Source organism: Cheilinus undulatus, linkage group 4, assembly GCF_018320785.1.
Source record: "Cheilinus undulatus linkage group 4, ASM1832078v1, whole genome shotgun sequence".
In the NCBI taxonomy this organism is placed as follows: domain Eukaryota; kingdom Metazoa; phylum Chordata; class Actinopteri; order Labriformes; family Labridae; genus Cheilinus; species Cheilinus undulatus.
The window spans coordinates 46,263,446-46,282,078 of NC_054868.1; the positions used below are offsets into that span (position 1 = coordinate 46,263,446).

Consider the following 18,633-nt stretch of genomic DNA (forward strand, 5'->3'; position numbering starts at 1 on the left):
TCCATCCTGTTGAGCTTCGTCTCTTCGGGAGTTTCACAGTTAACAAACACAACAGAGAGTTAAGCAGAGGAGCCATGGCGAGTCCCGGACAGAAAGTGGTACTGATTACCGGCTGTTCCTCCGGGATCGGTCTGAGGATTGCCGTGACGCTGGCCAAGGATGAGCAGAAGAGATACTACGGTGAGTGCAGAGAGAGAGCCAGAGAGGCTGATTAATTTAAATTTACCGCTAGGGATACTTTCCCATAGCTACATTAGAGCTGCCAAAGATTACTGACAACAAAAATAAATTAAGAGGAACAAATAAATACATTAAAGCCTCTATAAGGAGTTTTTTTTCCCATAGTATTAAAATAGACTGAGATGAATATTAATGCATCTTTATGACTTCCAAAGTCAAATAAGACTTTTATACAGACAAGACTGATTATTTCTGTGCTGTAATTGGTAAAGTTTATAACCTTTGCTGGGGGGTAGGTGTCAGTGGATACAATACACTTAAAACAAAACCTCTATTTACATTTTTCTCAGCAAATATTTTCAAAGAGTGATATATTTGAATGTTCAAAGAAAGCAGAACAAGTTTTAACACAAGTACAGGATAGTCACTGCAGAGTTAAGGGGAAACTTCTTTGTCCACAGGGGGCGCTAAACTCAACACAAACCTAAAGTTCCTCACTGAACCTTTAAATGATGCGACTAATCATGCGTTGTACGTGTGGCACCTGCTCAACTCGGCTTTAGATCACTATTTTTTGACCAAAAACTTTCTTTTCCATTAAAGTTTGATAGAACTTCTCAGTGTTGGCAGGACGGTCATAGCCAAGGGTGGTTTTAGTCACTTCAGATGTTTCCACCAGGTGGTTGTGTTTGACCGAGTACGGTTTGGTATTCAAAATCCCCAAATAGTTTAGGTTTCAACAGACACCTATATCCTCACTCCTAAGCTGGATTGAAAGGCTTTACCACCAGCTGGGAAACTTTCTCATGCCTCATAGCACCACCCAATCCCCTCTGCACCTCCTTGTCACTGGCAATTGCCAGGACATTCTGCACCTTCAAGGTTGCCCAAGGAGAGGTATTACACACTGGTATTAAAAAGATTGTCCTAATAATATTCTTCTTTTAAAGTCTATGGGGTATTTAAACATGGCAGGTCCCACGTTTCTGTCATGTGGGAAGTGACCATTCTTTCGACCAATAAGCAGTGTGCTTATTGTGTGTATAGCTCAACTGTTAAGGGAAGGACAGAACAGATAATGAGGATGTTAAGGGTCAGTTATTTACCCTTTCCATTTTTTTTTTTTTTTTTTTTTTTTTACATTGGGGTGGGGGGGCAAACAGCACGGAGGCTAGAAAACAATCCCATGACCAGTGAGTCGAGTACTACAGCCCCTTCCAACTTTTGATTATAGAAATGCCAATGAATGCACACCGTACTGTACCAAACTGAACCAGACCACTCTGTGGAATGACTTTTTGGAAGCCCAAGGCAAATGATAATAATAATAATATAACAATAATGATAATAATACAGTAATAATAATGTAAAAGAGCCTAAACAAGATCAAAACTCAACCTACATATTAAACCCAAACAATATTATTACCCTGACAACATGAGAAGTTATTATAACTTAAACATCCCAGGACATCATAAGAGCTTAGATTAGGAAGACAACCTAAGACGTCATAAGAACTAAGACATCATGAGTCAAGATAAGAACCCATGAGTACCCGGCCAACACAAACACCCAGCAACAAGGGGAGACCAAGGGGAACAAAGTTTTATATATATATGTATATATATATATATATATATATATATATATATATATATATATATATATTTTTTTTTTATTATTATTATTTTTTTTTAAATAATTAAAACTGAAGTTGTAAGAACTAAAAACAGAGGTAAAATTATGAGGGTAAAAGAAAGGTAAAAGAGTAAATATCAGGAAGGAAAACACTCAAGTGATGCAAGCATCAAGAAGGTAAAAGCAAAACCCAGTTAGAATCAGAATTGAGTTTTATTGCAGAGTACATTTTCACAAACAAGGAATTTGACTTGGTGTTTGGTGCACAACAAGTAACATAGAGGAAGAATAGAAGTATTAACAAGCTAATTAAATAAGATTTTAAAAAAAAGATTAAGGGATTAGACTTAAATAGATGTATATACACTGCCACCCAAAATTTTGGGATCACTTGGAATTTTTCTTGTTTTCCATGGAAAGACTCTTCAAATTAGTCTGAATAGGAAATGCAACAAATGAACTGGACATTTATTATTAATGATTTTAATAAAAAATGTTCTTCAAACTTTGCCCTTATAGCAAAAAAAACACCTTTTGCAGCAATTACAGCCGAGCTGACCTCAGGCATTCTAGCTTTCAGTTTTTCAAGGTAATCTGATGAGATTTCACCCCATGCTTCCTGGAGCATTTCCGTCAAGATGGATTGAGTTGATGAAGTCTTCCTTCGTACCATACAGTTAAACTGCCCCCACAACAGCTCAATAGAGTTCAGATCCAAAGACAGTGCTGGCCTCCCCATCACAGTCAGAATTATGGCTGACTGCTCATTCTTTAAATATTTCGTAGACATCTTGGAGGTGTGTTTTGGGTCATTATCCTGTTGTAGGATGAAATTGGCCCCAAGCAAGTGCCGTCCACAGGGTATAGCATGGCATTGCAAAATGGTGTGATAGCTTTCCTTCCTCAAGGTCCCTTCCACTCTACAAATCTCCTATTCTACTTCCTCAAAGGCATCCACAGACCATCACGCTGCCTCCACCTCGCTTGACTGATGGTTTTCAGCACTGTTCTTGCATCTTTTCATTTTTTCTGCATCTCACAAATGTTCTTCTGTTTGATCCAAAGACCTCAAACTTGGACTCATCATTTCTTCATCCAGGTCCCTCAGTGGGCGAACCAGTGTGGTAAATTCACCCGTTCTGAGCCTCGACTTGTTTAGTGGTCGTACAGACCACCTCCGCAAATGTCTTCCCTGTCCCCTGCACTTCTACGTTTGCAACAAAAGAATTTGTTCATTGATATCGATGAACTCCAACTCCAAACACACTTCAACTCCAAACACACCCGCTCCACCTCGGTAGCCATTGTTTACTGTGACCGTAAGATAAACAAGGATTCGGATGTGACCCCTCTGAAACCACACACACACACACACACACACACACACACACACACACACACACACAGCCACACCCCCCTAGCAGCATGTCGGTGAATTGCAGAGCGACGCGTTCCTTTGACACAGAACTTCGAATGGTTGACGTACGCCATCGACACGAAGCAGAAGCATAAATTAGGCTTAAGTTATTACTATTGCAGTTATAAACAGCTGAGATAAAGTCCAGTGAGTGTTAATGTAACTCATAAATCTGTATAAGCATGCATTATTCCCTCTGCTGTTTCTGAGGTTCAGTGAGAGTCTGTAGGGGGAGTGCCGGAGTACTGTCCATGAGACTGAAAGCAGAGGGGAAAAAACTGTTCTTGTGGCAGGAGGTTTTCGTCCTGATTGACTTCAGCGTCCTGCCAGAGGGAAGGGCCTCAAAAAGTCTGTGTCCGAGGTGAGAGGGGTCGGCCGCAATTTTACCTGCACGCCTCAGAGTCCTGAAGGTGTTCAGGTCATGGAGAGATTGTAGGTTGCAGCCAGTCACTCTCTCTGTAGAGCGGATGATATGCTGCAGCCTGTTCCTGCCCCTCGCCGTGGCTGCAGCATACCAGACTGTAATGGAGGAGGTGAGGACTGACTTGATGATGGCGGTGTAAAAGTGCACCATCATTGTCTTTGGCAGGTTGAATTTCTTCAGCTGCCTCAGGAAGTACATCCTCCGCAGGAATTTTTTGATGAGGGAGCTGATGTTGAGCTCCCACTTGAGGTCCTGGGTGATGAGGGTCCCCAGGAAGCGGAAAGAGCTTACATTGGAAACTATGGAGTCACAGAGGGGAATTGGGGCAGGGGTGTGGGTGGTAGGATCCTTCCTAAAATCTACAACCATCTCCACTGTCTTCAGAGCATTAAGCTCCAGGTTGTTCTGGGCTGCACAAGGTCACCAGATGGTCCACCTCCCACCTGTAGGTGGACTCGTGCCCACCAGAGATGACTTCGATCAGGGTCGAGTCATATGTGAATTTGAGGAGCTTGATGGACTGGTGAGTGGAGGTTCAGCTTTTGGTGTACAAGGAAAAGAGCAGAGGAGAAAGAATGCAGCCTTGGGGGGAGCCGATGCTGATGGTTCTGCTGTCAGAGACATGTTTCCCCAGCTTTACCTGCGATCAGCCTACATAGATATTGAAGATCATGGTTAATAGGAAATCAAAACAATAAGAAGAGTAAGAGATATTAAAACACGAATAGGAAGAGTAAAATGTATTACAACATGCTAAAATCAGTAGTAATAATAATAATAGTTACAATAAAAATGATAATAGCAATAATAGTAATAACTAGAGAATGCTATTTCTGAAGAAATTGTGCTGTGAATGCTGAAATGCTGTACGGCTGCGCTAACTGCTAATGCTGGGTTGGAACAATATTTGAAAGAAGCTAAAGGTAATCTTGAATGACTGCTAATGGTGGATAGGAAAAACCTGAGAAAGAATTTAAATGTAATCTTGAATGTCTAAAGCCAAACTGGTAATGCAGGGTTTGAAAATCTAAGAAAGACGCTAAATGTTATCTTGAATGGCTAAAGCCAAACTGCTTATGCAGTGTTTTTAAAAATCCCTCAAAGAAGCTTAATGTAATCCTTAATGGCGAAAGCCAAACTGCTAATGCAGGTTTTTAAAAATCCCTGAGAAGCTTAGTGTAATCTTGAACGGCTGAAACTGAACTGGTAATGATGGGTCGGAAAAATCTGAGAAAGAAGCTTAAGGTAATCTTGAATGGCTGATGCTGAACTGCTAATAGTGGGAATTACATTTGTATGGCAGAAGCTAAATGTAATGTTAAAAAAAACTGCATCAGAAAAGAAAAGGTAGACAAGTTCAAATGAAATGGAAAGTACTTTGGAAAATGTAAAAAAAAAAAATCCTTCAAACCAGCTTAATATATTGTTTAAAGGCACAGGGCCAGCTGCTATTGTTTCGTCTGAAAACCATTAACAACAGGGATCCTTGATGTAGTGGTTGTAAAAAGCTTGTAAAGAATTCTAACCTGATAAAACAGTAGCTGATCAGAAATGTCTTTGGAACAGCTAAATTGAGAAAGAAAAATTCATCCAGGTTAAATGAGGAGATAGAATTGGATCTACGGTGAAAATGTTTGGCAATGTTTCCGCACTGTAACTGAGTGGACTCCTCAGCCTTCTGTGTGTCCCTGGTTGCCATGGTAATTAATGCCTGCAGGGCCATGCATGAGTGATCACAGACCTCAGATGTGCTCAGTACAGTCAGTTTCACCTGTGACAGCAGAGTCCAGTTTTGCCTGATTTTGCTTGTAAACACAGTCTCTTTCTACCCTTTGAGTGCCAAAACCATACATGCTATCATTAAACAAACTTCACCATTAGCATCTGCAGACTTTGAACTAGCAGTGATGTTATTTTGGTGTTGTTTGTGCAAGAAATGTGGACAGGGGAGCAGTTTAAAAAAGTGCTTCCCTCTGTGTCTTCAGATAAATTTCCCCCAAGCTGTAACATTGCAGCAGATGGGGCAGATTTCTGCGTTCTTGGGACGGCTGGTCCTCTCAGGCCAAAAGTGTACATGCTATGGCTTTGGTTCTTGGTTTGACAGTAGTGGGACGAGATTTCATCCATTTTGAAGTCAATTTTAAGTGTGTGGTGTTAGACGTGGCTGCAGTGGTGAGTTGTTCGGGAAATTTGTTCTTTAAAAAGTTAGAGTGCCGCCGCTCAAGCTTAATTAACTGCCCAAATTCTCTCCCACTGAATCTTTAAATGAAATGCATTTTAGTTTTAGTCACATTTTAGTCCTTTTTAGTTTTACTCTAGTTTAAGTTAGTCCAAGCATTTATTCTTTTGCTTGCCTAAATCTGGTACCAAATCATGTTAGTGTGTTCTCTGCACTCTGCCAAACCTGGGGTCCCTGATTTCTACAGCTCAGAGGCAAAAAAAGCTACAACTGCATTTTATTTTGATAGATTTATCCACAGTGGAAAAATATCACAGATTTTGAATGTCCGACAAACACTGCATTACATTTTAGTCTATTTTTAGTCATCTTGACAAAAACTAAACTTAGTTTTTGTCAGTTTTAGTCATCACAGATCTAAAAAATTCATAGCTGGAATGTCCTAATAAGGCTGAACAGATTGATGTTTGAATGGTTTGAATTGGTTGAATTTTGTGGGAGAAGAATGGCACAAGAACAAATATAAAGCATTTTCAGGCAGAATAACAATACCTGTGAATGCCTTCAGCACTCACAGCAATAACAAAAGTGGAGATAAAAAAGGTAGAAAGATGATTAAAGGAAGGAGTAAAGAAGATGACATCACATAAAAGCAAGTCTGTAAAAATGAGTTTTAAGAAGTGATTTCTAAGATCATTTAGGTTTGTTTATGCTATTTCATCCCCAGCCCCTTATTTGCATTCTAAATGCATGTCCCACCCACCCATACACAATATTGGCTAAATATGTCATAGATGAAAGACACTCTAAGAACAGGAAATTATGCACCAAGTATGTACTGAGTAAACGCCATCTTAAAGGTGTAAAATGAGGGAACAATGGAGGTAAGGTTAAAGTGTAGGGTAAAAGATAATTAAATGAAATAAAAATAAATCAAACTGAAATAAATAGAATAAAAAGGTGCTGAAATAGGAATAAAAACACCAAAAGGTAACTCAGGGAAATATGCTAATAATAATGAGTATAGTCAGGGCGCACACAGTCTAGCGGTTAGGTCGTTAGCACATGGGAGGCCCAGATGTAACTCCAGCCTGTGGCTCCTTTCCCATATGTTATTCCCCAATCTCTCATTCCTGTTTTCAACCTTATTTAGTTTCCTTCTTTTTAAAAAAAGGCATAAAAGGCAGAAAATTAGTCTTGAAAGAAAGGGTACAGTTAGGACAAGCCAAGCCGGTACTGCATGGTGGATAAACAACATAATACATACAGTAAATAAAGTAGTTATTATAGAATTTAAATGGATTTTTAAAAATCTAACTTTTATTGTTTTTCTTCATTCAAGTTATTTTAAGGCAAAAAAGGTTAAAATTTTATTCTGCACAAAGAGCCAAACCCTTTAAACCTTAAATGATTGAGAAAATCACATTTCAAAGTAGTTTTAACTTCAAAAAGAATTAACTAATAACTGAGTGCAATCAAAGATATAACAGGAAAACAAATCTTACAATGTCGCGGTTTAATAAGTGTGTGGATTCTTTTGTCCAAAAGACCCCATCATCTGAGAGGAAGTACAAACACAGGCAAGGATCTAGACAGGAGTGAACGTCAGGGCCATCAGGGTTACATCAGTCACAGGTGCTGATAACTACTGTACGGGGTCAAAAGAAGATTTACCTTTACTGAGAAAGTAATTATCTGCAGCTGAAGGCGCTAATTAACCTACTGTCACCAACACTCTTCCACCTGCCCCCCAGTGCTCTTCAATAAGTTGCTTACACCATGACTGGCACTACATAATAGTATTACATGGCTCACATTAATGTTTGGATTGAAGCCACAGTCTGTGTTTACGTTTGCACAACAGAGGAGCCAGGCAGACATATCGTTTTCAGAGGTTTAGATATAAAAGGATTATGGAATTTGAACCAGATGAGCCTAAATGAGGAACTAATTTAATCAGAATGACTCTGAATCAATGACACAACTGTCTGATGGGAGAAAATGAACTAGAGTAAACCAATGAAGGAGAACAATGGCTGTGCGTTCTTTACTGTAGCCTGAAGAGGAAACGTCATAGCCTCCAGTATTTCTTGTCCACATAAGTTTGAAGTTACCTCAGTGGGTACAGATGCAAATAGAATCTCAGAGTAAAAGCTACATGACTGTCAATAATTGAATCAAAACTTTATACCATGACAACTTGAGTATGAGTTTAAAGATTCAGCTTTCTTCAGGATATATTGTTATAATCGAGGGTTGTCACAGTTCCACATTTTTAAACTTTGAAACCATGAGGGAAACCAAGTTACGCTACTTGGGGAAAGTTCTCCTAGGCCTCCACCCTTGCCTGCTGCCCAGTATTCATTGCAGCCTTGCCCTGCAGGTGGTTGGCCCACAGGGTTGTCCTTCTGAGCCAAGCCCAGACCGGGAATAAAGCCCAGCCATGAGAAGCTCAGCGTCCTGCTGCATCCCCAGGTCTGGCTTTGGGCCCCTAGTGTCCCTATTGGAGGTGACCCCAGACCTTGGGTTCTGACTCCTCCCAGGAAGGGAATAAGTCTTTTCCCCGAGTGAGGGAGTTCAAGTATTCAAGGTCTTGTTCATGAGTGAGGGTAGGATGGACCATAAGATTGACAGGTGGATTAGTGCAGCAGCAGTTTGGTGAGCGCTGTGCCATTGCAGGGAAGAGGGAGCTGAGCTGAAAGGCAAAACTTTCAATCTACTGGCTGATCTTCATTCCAACCCTCACCTATGGTCATGAACTCTTGTTAATGACTGACAGGATGAGATCGCAGGTTCAAGCGGTTGAAATGAGATTCCTCAGGAAGGATTCTGGGCTCTGCCTTAGACATAGGGTGAGGAGCTCTGACATCCGGAAAGATCTCGAAGTAGAGGTGCTGCTAATTCACGTCGAAACAAGACAGTTGAGGTGGTTCAGGCATCTGATCAAGATGCCTCCTGGGTGCCATCCTGTGGAGGTCTTCTGGGCATGTCCAATTGTGAGAAGACCCCAGGGCAAACCCTCGGCTCACTGGAGGAAGTGTATGTCCCATCTGGCTTGGGAGTGCCTCGGAATCCTTCAAGAAGAACTGGAAAACATTGCTTTGGAGAGGGACATCTGGGTTGACTCCGCCTGCTGTCACCGTGACCCAACCCCAGATAAGTGGAAGAAGATGGATGAATGGACCACGAGGGAAAATCAATACCACAGCAATAAAAACAGAGGTCCTTTGCATAGGAAAAGGCACTGGCAAACTTCTGCTCACTTTCTACATACTCTGGCAACATGCACAAAATCATGACCAAAGATCTTGAGGTTTTTTTTTAGCTTCAGTACTTTAAGAAACCATCAATCCCTTAAATAACAGAGATGGTATGGTATTCTAACATGTTGTATAAAAAGTAGGGCTGGCAAAGTTAACGCGTTAATATCGCGTTAACTCAAATTACTTTTAACGCCGCTAATAATTTTGTCGCACGATGAACGCATGTGCGTTCTGTATAACCCTCGACCCATTATGTAGTTTGCCAGACCAGGAAGTGGCAAGTGGAAGTGGTACAAGCAAGCAGAAATGGATAAAGGACAGAGACTTTTGAATGACAGGTTCAGCTTTCAGATTATGTCAGATAAGACTGAAGTTATTTTCTCCTACTGTCGACATGAACGCAGTTACAGGAGTTACAGGAAGTTCGTAGAGTCTTATATAGCCCGCACCACTCACTGGCCATGCACACCGCTAATGCAGAGAGCCGCCCCCCTCGCCATGCTGGATTTGTTTACAGTGGAGACAGACAATTCTGCAGGCATGGACTCGCTATCTGGCATACCGGGCATTTCCCGGTGTGCCAACACACTTTTGGGCCAGTACGATTTATTTATTTATTTAGGCTATTATATCTGCCATGAACTGGCATCACAGCTGCGTTGACTATTTATATTGACTGTTGACTGGTCTGATCACGTCTCCTAAAGGTCCATTTACCCCCCTGCTCTCATCCCCACGCAGCTCCTGCTTGAAAGTGAAAGTATTCGGAAAAAACTAAACTTCCTAAAACAATTGACTGGAACTGTAAATAAACGCCAGATTTAAATAACAGTCAATCAAGATGCTGCAAAACTGTCAAAGACTCCGCAGTGCCTATAGGAGGGTCTGATGCATGGTGAATGTACAGCTGCATAATGAGGAGGAGGAGACAGAGCAGCAGAGGCTGGTGTGTGACAGGAGAGCAGAGGTTAGTAAATGAGCTCTGTAGAGTATCATAATATAAGCTGAAAGCATTATTAGACTGTGGGTCTCCTTTATTTAGGAAGAAAAAAATGGTTTTAGATTAAATCTGTAGCTCTTCTATGATCTGAAGAATGAAGAGATGGTTAAGTCCTCTTAGTACACCTTAAAAGTTCTCAACTGAGACTTCTTTGACTTTGTGTGTTCATGAGTTTTGAGAAGCAGCTTCACATGTGTGTTTATTGACATCATTCCAGTAAATCTACTGGACTGATGACAGTCATTTCTTACTGTCAGCATTTATTTTACATTTGGACTACATTTTTTAGTTTGAAAGTAAAAATATGATAAATAATAGCAGACATTTTTAAAGTAATTACTTGCTTTTTCTCTTGAGCAGGGCAGATGTGTCCACCTTACTCACATCAGAACAGTGAAACACCATTAGATGTGTCTGTGCCTTACTGCTGAGCTCTCAGCAGAGACTTCTTTATGTCCATGTGTGATGATGAGATCTGTTGTTTGGTGTTCAGCTGCTGAGAACAGAGGAGTTAACTTCTAGAAGTCTAAAGTTTGACTCTACATTGTGGTATTATTCAGTAATGTTACATTAAGGTCAGTATCTCCATCTGTTGTGGCTTGTTGGGCTTGAGTTTACCATGTTATGCTCTCAGCATATTTTTGCAGTGTTCAGTATCTTTGAGCTCAGACGAGAGAATTTTCTGGACTTTATCTGTTGTTGTTTTGGATTGTTGACATGAACAAACATTTGCATAAAGAAAGCATTTTGTCCACTTGTGTTGATAAGGGTATTTAAATCTTGAGAAATAGTACTGTAAGGTACATTTAGAACAGACAAAAAAGTGCAATTAATTGCAAGTTAACTATGGAATTTGTGAGATTAATCGCAATTAAAAATTTTAATCTATTGACAGCCCTAATAAAAAGTAGTAACGTATGGGTGGAACAATTACAGCCTGGCAAAAGTTGTTACCTACTAAAATCCAAAATCCTGGTTGTGCCTGTCTACAGCAAACACCTGTTGAAAACAGACCAAGTATTTGCTTTAACATTGAAATGTGTGCCAGTAAGGCAAAAACAATCAAGAGTAAGCAGTGAGGTACAGTTTGAAAATCGGACTTTGCGGAATCCTCAGTAGGCATCCATCAAATTGTTCTCCAGTTTCAATAAACAACAAAACCAAGAACTTTTGATGGTATTATGGACTGTGGCTGGTGAAATCTCAATACTTCTCGCTGTTGCATATCGAAAAGCATTGTTTATAAACAGTAGGACTATTTTGCCATGCAGTCTTACACAAAGAGGAGAACCTCATGCTGCTGTTGATTGTGAATAACTGCTCCTTTATACACAATGATGGTACGATCACCTGTTCCCAGTGAAACTTTGTACCTGTGGGATGTTCCAGGTGTTTTCTGTTCCTGGTCTTTTCTGGCACCCATCCCAACTTTTTTTGGAACAAGTTGCAGGAATCATATTTGGACTATGTATGTACGAAATATCTATGTTCTCAGCATTAAAACGGACAGAAATCAATAGGACAAGTCAGTAAGACTCTAGATAAATGTGCATGTCTGAAAATCTATATTACTTCTCTCTGGACCAAATTAGAATCTACCAGAATGAACTAAAAGGAACTGGTTAACAAAAGCATCCTGTTATTGGAAGACAATCACAAGCAGTTGGAAACTGTCTGTGAAAGAGGCTTAGGTGTTTTTATTTTAATGTGTGAAAAGCTCCCAGCTCACTCAGTGGGCCACAAATGTCTTGATCCAGACTTAACCTTAAGTCACTCTCAAGGAGCAGCCAGGTAAAAGCAGACCTTAACCAAAGCCTCACTACAGCCACGCTTCAGCTAATCATAGGACTTTTGATGAGAACAGGCTGGCGAGGGCTATTCCTGGAGGATGAAGGTTACTTGAGCCATACGCTAATGCTAATATTTAGCTCTAACTGGGCTATTTATGAGCACAGATGGTACACATTAAAGGGACTTAAGATGACCTTTGTTTTTAAGGCTATCTTTATTTTTAGCTTTCTATTATTGTGTAATTTTAGCCGGTTCTGTTACCTAAAGAGTGGGTTCAGGGTAAATAGCAGCACGTTGTTTTTTTCTGGAATTGGATGCATGTGAACATGGTTATCTTTGTGTTTGTGCACCATACCATCTGTTCTCACCTATTATCCCATATTTATGTTAGGTCTCCCTCCCTGCTCTTCGTGACCTCTGCTCCTGTCTTTCCGCTCCCTCCTATGACAGGAAATGTACACAAAGTAAGGATCTTAGTATGGGAATGTCCATGTTTACACATAGATAACATGTACTGATGCTGCACTGACCAAAAGTCAGTTTTTGCCACTATAAACATGTGTAAAGCATGCATCCTTTTATATATATTGCAGTGTTTGTGTAGCTTATGTGATTTACATGCAGCCTGATCCAGTGAACTCAGCGTGACTCATGAGTAGTAGCAGTTTTCTGTAATCTCATTTACCTGGGCAGGATGACTAATCACAAGCCTATTTAAACAGCAGCCTAAAGGCCTGTAGTGATGGAGATGCATTTAAGGAGTGTTAAATCCATTCACAAACTCAAATTTGGTAGGTCCCAAAGGAGAATAGTTGCCCTTTTGTACAAAAGACTCCTGGCATGCTGAAATGCTTAACTCAGACAACACCCACACTCAGGTTAAAGTGGAGCTACAAGAGGATGTCTGTGTAGGTTCTTAGTAATCCAGGTCATGATTATCCTACGCTGATCAAGTAGCAGCTGGACTGGTTCCAAATTCTTGAAGCCTTCTCCAAAAGGCTTCTTCCATTCTGGTGGTTCTAAGAGACTGGGGAAGAGTCAGAATGTACAGTCCCCTCCAAAAGTATTGGAACGGCTGGCCTAATTCCTTTATTTTTGCTGTACACTAAAAACATTTGAGTTTGACATCAAAAAATGACTATGAGACAGTAGGTCAACATTTCAGCTTTTATTTCCAGGTATTTGATCTGTTACACAACTTAGAGATAGCATTATTTGTAATGAAACACCACATTTTTAGGTGAGCAAAAGTATTGGAACAGATAGACTTAAAATAGATTAAAGTGAACAAGACTTCATATTTAGTTTGGAAATTCTTTTCTTGCAGTAACTGCATCAAGTCTGTGACCCACTGAAGTCACCAGACTTTTACATTTTTCTTTTGTGATGCTTTTCCAGGCTTTCACAGCAGCCCCTTTTAGTTGTTTGTTTTGAGGGGGACTCCCTCCAGTCTCCTCTTTAACAGGCAGAATTCATGCTCTCTAGGGATTAAGGCCCCATCCACACAGAGACAAATTCAGGCGTACATACGCAAAAATTTTTTTGTCGTATCGATGTTTCATCCACACAGAAACAGTGTTTTGGGTGACTGTAAACGATACTTTTTGAAGATGGGTCCCAGAGTGCACAAATCCGTAAACGACTACTGTGTCATCTCTGTGTGGACGGCCAACTGCATCTGTCTTGAAACGATTACGTCACACATAGCGTAGCTCTCTTAAGATGCCTGCGCAGGCCCGGCCAAAACAACAATGGCGTATTACAGGGTTGTGTTTGTGCTGCAGAAGCTGTTGAGCGTATTGTGGCTTTTACAGCAAAATCTGATTCTCCTTTACCTGCACCGCGAACTGCATACACCATATTTTCTTAAATCCAATGCAAAGAACAACCAGAAGGGCAACTAGGAGAAAGTTTGTGGCAGTTTTCTGTGATCTTCTCTCCCTTTGGTGCATTTCTGTGGCAGCGTTACAGCGCCACATACAGGCTTGGCATATGCACTATACTGTTTTCAGTCGTTTCAGTGGTTCCATGCTTTCCCGGATATTTCCTGAAACGATCCTGTCTTTACGGAAAACTTTTTCAAAGCAAAACGGCAATATATCGTTTTTGTCTCCATGTGGACGGGGCCTAAGTCTAGTGATTGACTTGGCTAGTCTAAAACCTTCCTCTTCTTGCCCCTGATGAATTTCTGTGTTGTTTTGCCAGTGTGTTTTGGGTCATTATCTTTCTGCATGATGAGGAATCTCATAATCAGTTTGGTTGCATCTTTCTTTAAAATCCTGTAAAGTGAAAATGAATCTGTATTTAGAAGCTATGCCACTCAGGAGAAATGTGATCCTCTCAGATTTAAAAAATGATACAATCTGAATGTTTACCTTATGATCAGATCGCAGCTCCCTGGCTCTTTGTTAGAGAAGAGACAAAGTGGCTCACATCTCTGTTATGATGCTTTAAATGAGCCATAGACCACTATGGCTGATAAATTTGGCAAATTTACCTCACACTTCACCCTAACCCTAACCCTAACCTTACCTCTGAGATGAACTGCTCTGTGATTTTATATTGTAGTGTTAGAGGCGGGGTCATTCCCTACTGTGGGCTCGTGACATCATCAGCCCACATATTGGCCCTGCCTACATGAAACCAAGCCAGGAAAGAGGTGAAAAACTTTTCAACAGTCTAAATCCAGAATTCAGTCTCATGTAGATCTCAGTGTTTTCACATGTTTACAGCGACCATATTCCAACATATCTAGAGTGTTCAGACAAAAACTTTGGATTTCTCTTTACAGGGTCTTTAAAATGGCAGACAAAATGTTTCTGTAGACTTCTGGCTTCATGTTGCTGCCATCATGTGTTACATCATCAAAGAAGATTAATAAGCCCGTCCCAGAAGAAGCCATGCAAGCTCAAGCCAAGACATTACCTTCACTGTGTTTCAGATGAGCTTGTATGTTTGGGATCACAAGCAGATCCTTTCTTTTTCCAAACTTTAGTCTATCACTTTGGTAAAGGTTCATCTTTGTCTCATCAGTGCATAAAACTTTGTCCCAGAATGTTCTAGGGTGATCTCTGTACTTTTTGGCAAATTCCAGCCTGGCCTTCCTGTTCTTCTTCCTAATGAAAGGTTAGCATCTTCTGGTATAGCCTCTGTACTTCTGTTCATGAAGTCTTCTGCCAACAGTAGATGGTGATACCTTCAGTTCTGCCTTTTGGAGGTTGTTGCTGGTGTCACTAACAGTTTTTTTTTAGGGTCTTTCTTTACAGCTCTCACAATGTTTCTGTCATCAACTGCTGCTGTTTTCCTTGGTCTACCAGGCCAACGTTGGTTACTTAGTACACCAGTGGTTTCTTTTTTCTTCAGGACATTCCTAATGGTTGTATTGGCCATGGCCAATGTGTGTGCAGTGGCTCTGATTGATTTTACATCTTCTCTCAGCTTAACAATCGCTTGCTTTTCCCCCATAGACAGCTCTTAGTTTTTTTTATATTGTTTACACCTCTAACTATAAATACAGTCTGCACTGGAAAAACCCAAATATGAAACTGAGCATAGACATTCAGCACTATTTATTGTGTTTATGATCAATGTAATAGGACACACCTGGGCAACAAAACACACCTGTCAGCCATATGTTCCAATACATTTGCTCAGATGAAAAATGAGTGGGTTCAAACAAATAATATCTTCAAAGTTGTGTATTAGATCAAGACGTAAACACCTGGGAATAAAAGCTGAAATGTCGATCTATTGTCTCATATTCATCTTTTGATGTCAAACCCAAATGTTTCTAGTCTACAGTGAAAATAATGGAATTGGGCCAACTGTTCCAATACTTTTGGAGGGGACTGTATAGCCTAGGTTGACCATTGTTTTGCAAATGTGCTGTGTGGTCACCTGACCTCTGCCACTGACAGAGTTGTTTTCTCTGAGGTGTGGCTAGTGGGCATTTCCTGGGTTGTTATGTTTATTAGCAGCACTTTGTGAAAAGGTTTGATTTTATCCAAGCACATTGAGTGAAAGATCTAGACCAGTGTTTCTCAAATACTGTGGCAGGGTACACTTTTGTGCCTTAAGGCAGGTGTAGGTGAACTGTGGAAATTTGTACAAACATACATTATTTCAACAACAATAAAGATACTGTAGCACATGTTAAAGAGGCTGTTTTATATAGATCTTGATCTTAGGTGTTTGGGCAAAAAAAGTTTGAGAACCACTGATCTAGACAATACAAAAAAAAAATGTTTTTTAATGTCTTTATCTCCATTTCATCTGGTTTCCACTTTCTTTTTAACTCTTCACAGTTATAGCAACAATGCGTGATTTGAACCGTAAAGATAAGCTAGTAGAAGCTGCTGGAGACACTTATGGGAAAACTCTTTCTCTGGCTGTGCTGGACGTCTGTAGTGACGAGTCCGTCAAACAGTGTATCAACGGCATCAAAGATCGCCACGTGGATGTCCTTAGTGAGTTGAATTTGCCCTCTGAGTATTTTTCCATTTATTGCGACACTGTCTAGAAGTGTTTCTGATCCCAGGGTTTCTTCTTTTTCTCCTTCTTTATTCCTGAACAGTCAATAACGCTGGGATCGGGCTGGTTGGGCCTCTGGAGACCATCACCATTGAGGAGATGAAGAAAGTGTTTGAGACAAATTTCTTTGGCGTGGTCCGCATGATAAAGGAGGTGATGCCTGATATGAAGAAGAGGAGAGGAGGACACATCATTGTGGTCAGCAGTGTGATGGGGCTGCAAGGTGAGCAGGCAGTTGTGACAGTTGTGACAGGCGTTGAATGGAGATTACAGATATGTTAAAGCTTCACTTGAAGGGCTGATGACGGATGAATGGACGAGTGGGTGGATAGTGAAGACAGACCCAGGTGTCCATGCACCTGTGAAGAACAAAAATGTGATTTATTATCCTGTTGAAGTTTTTTGAATGTGAAATTTAAACACAGACTCTGTTTCTACAGGTGTTGTGTTTAATGACGTTTACACAGCTTCAAAGTTTGCCATGGAGGGCTTCTGTGAGTGTTTGGCTGTACAGCTCCTGAGGTTTGATATCAGGTAAGTACCTCTGATGCTACTTTTATCACTACTAGCTGCTTATTTAAATGAGTGGATGAATTAATTCATTTAACTTGTCAAAACATTAAATCACAATTGATTTCAGGGCCCATGGGTCACCCATTTTCCCTCAGAAGCATGAAACCATGCTCTTATCTTGCAGTGTCAATTTAGGCAGCTATTTTTAATTTTAGTTTTAGTCTTTAAATGAAATGCATTTTAGTTTAACTCACATTTTTAGTCATTTCTATCCTTTTAGTTTTAGTCTAGTTTTAGTCAATAAAAAGTCCTCACATTTTAGTCTTTACTTTTAGTCCAAGCATTTATTTTCTTGCCTTAATCTGGTACCAAATCATGGTTGTGTTCTCTGCACTCTGCCAAACCTGGGGTCCCTGCTTTCTACAGCTGAGAGGCAGAATAGATACAGATCCATTGCATTTTGACAGATTTACCCACAGTAGAGAAATATCACAGATATTCAATGTCAGACAAAACCTGAATTGCATTTTAGTCTAGTTTTAGTCATTTTGACAAATATTAAACTTAGTTTTGTCAGTTTTAGTCATCACAGATCTATTTTTGTTAGTTTTAGTCTAGTTTTTGTCATGGAAAAAAAAGCTGTTGACGAATAGTTTTAGTCATAATTTTAGTCGAAGAAATTAACATTGTTTTCTTGGAGAAGAATCTTCTAAAGTTCCTTTGTTGTGCGTTTCTCCCCTCAGGATATCACTGATTGAGCCGGGCCCGGTGCACACAGAGTTTGAGGCAAAGATGATTGAGGATGTGAAGCAGAAGCAATTCCCAGGAACTGATCCTGATACTATCCATTACTTCAAAGATGTCTATCTTCAATCTGCCATTAACATTTTTCAGCTTCTGGGACAAACGCCAGATGACATTGCTAAAGTAAGTTCACAAAAAGACGTCTGCAATCAAGCACGATTGTTGATTTATCCGCTTGTCCTGTAAATCTCATGGTAAATCTTGTGTCCACGCTTTCAGTGCACCAAGAAAGTGGTTGAAGCAAGTGAACCACGTTTCCGTAATCTGACCAACCCCATGTACACGCCCATCATAGCGATGAAATACGCAGACGAAACCGGAGGCCTGTCCGTCCAAGGCTTCTACCACATGCTCTACAACATGGGTGGTCTTTTAACTGTCAGCGCCACTGCCATGAAGTATCTCACATGTGGATGTCTGAAGAGCCGGACAGTTTCACCAGATTAGAGTTGACCAGAATCCTAAAAATGCCCTGAGTAGTGAAAGCACGACAAAGACCTCACACTGCCTCAGCTTAGGTTGTCACTTGAAAAGACAAAAACACGGAAATCGCAAGAGAGTTTCTCTCTTTTGACCTGCCATACTTCCTGCTGTATATGCAGACTTTAATTTACCATACTTTTCTCCTGAACAGTCCTTCTCTCTTCATTTTAGCATCCACCAAACATGTAAAGCCCAGCTGAGTTGTGATGTAACAGATTTGTAAGATTTGTTAGCCTGCTCAGAGTGCCAAATAAGTAGTTTTTGACCGCAGAAGATATTTAAGCCTGACTTGATTAAGTTCATACAGTATTATCCCTGCATAAATTCACTTTTACATAGTTTAAAATTGCTGTATATTTTTCAGATTTCATCAGTGTATTGAAGCATTAACTTTGGCATTAAAGATTATCA

The 18,633-nt window shown here is 40.3% G+C and overlaps 1 protein-coding gene across 1 annotated transcript; it reads left to right on the forward strand.

Moving 5' to 3' along the window:
• Nucleotides 1-74: 74 nt before the first annotated feature.
• Nucleotides 75-18,252, forward strand: LOC121508924 (retinol dehydrogenase 8-like). The gene is made up of 6 exons (XM_041786072.1): nucleotides 75-180; nucleotides 16,197-16,358; nucleotides 16,466-16,645; nucleotides 16,863-16,956; nucleotides 17,679-17,862; nucleotides 17,959-18,252. Exons 1-6 carry the CDS (start codon nucleotides 75-77, stop codon nucleotides 18,184-18,186), a joined length of 954 nt encoding a protein of 317 aa, XP_041642006.1. The 3' UTR covers nucleotides 18,187-18,252.
• Nucleotides 18,253-18,633: the final 381 nt, after the last annotated feature.

Coding starts and splice junctions, on each gene's coding strand:
- LOC121508924 (XM_041786072.1), top strand. CDS start 75: ATGGCGAGTCCCGGACAGAAAGTGGTACTGATTACCGGCTGTTCCTCC. Junction 16,359..16,465: donor TCGCCACGTGGATGTCCTTA/GTGAGTTGAATT, acceptor ATTCCTGAACAG/TCAATAACGCTGGGATCGGG. Junction 16,646..16,862: donor CAGTGTGATGGGGCTGCAAG/GTGAGCAGGCAG, acceptor CTGTTTCTACAG/GTGTTGTGTTTAATGACGTT.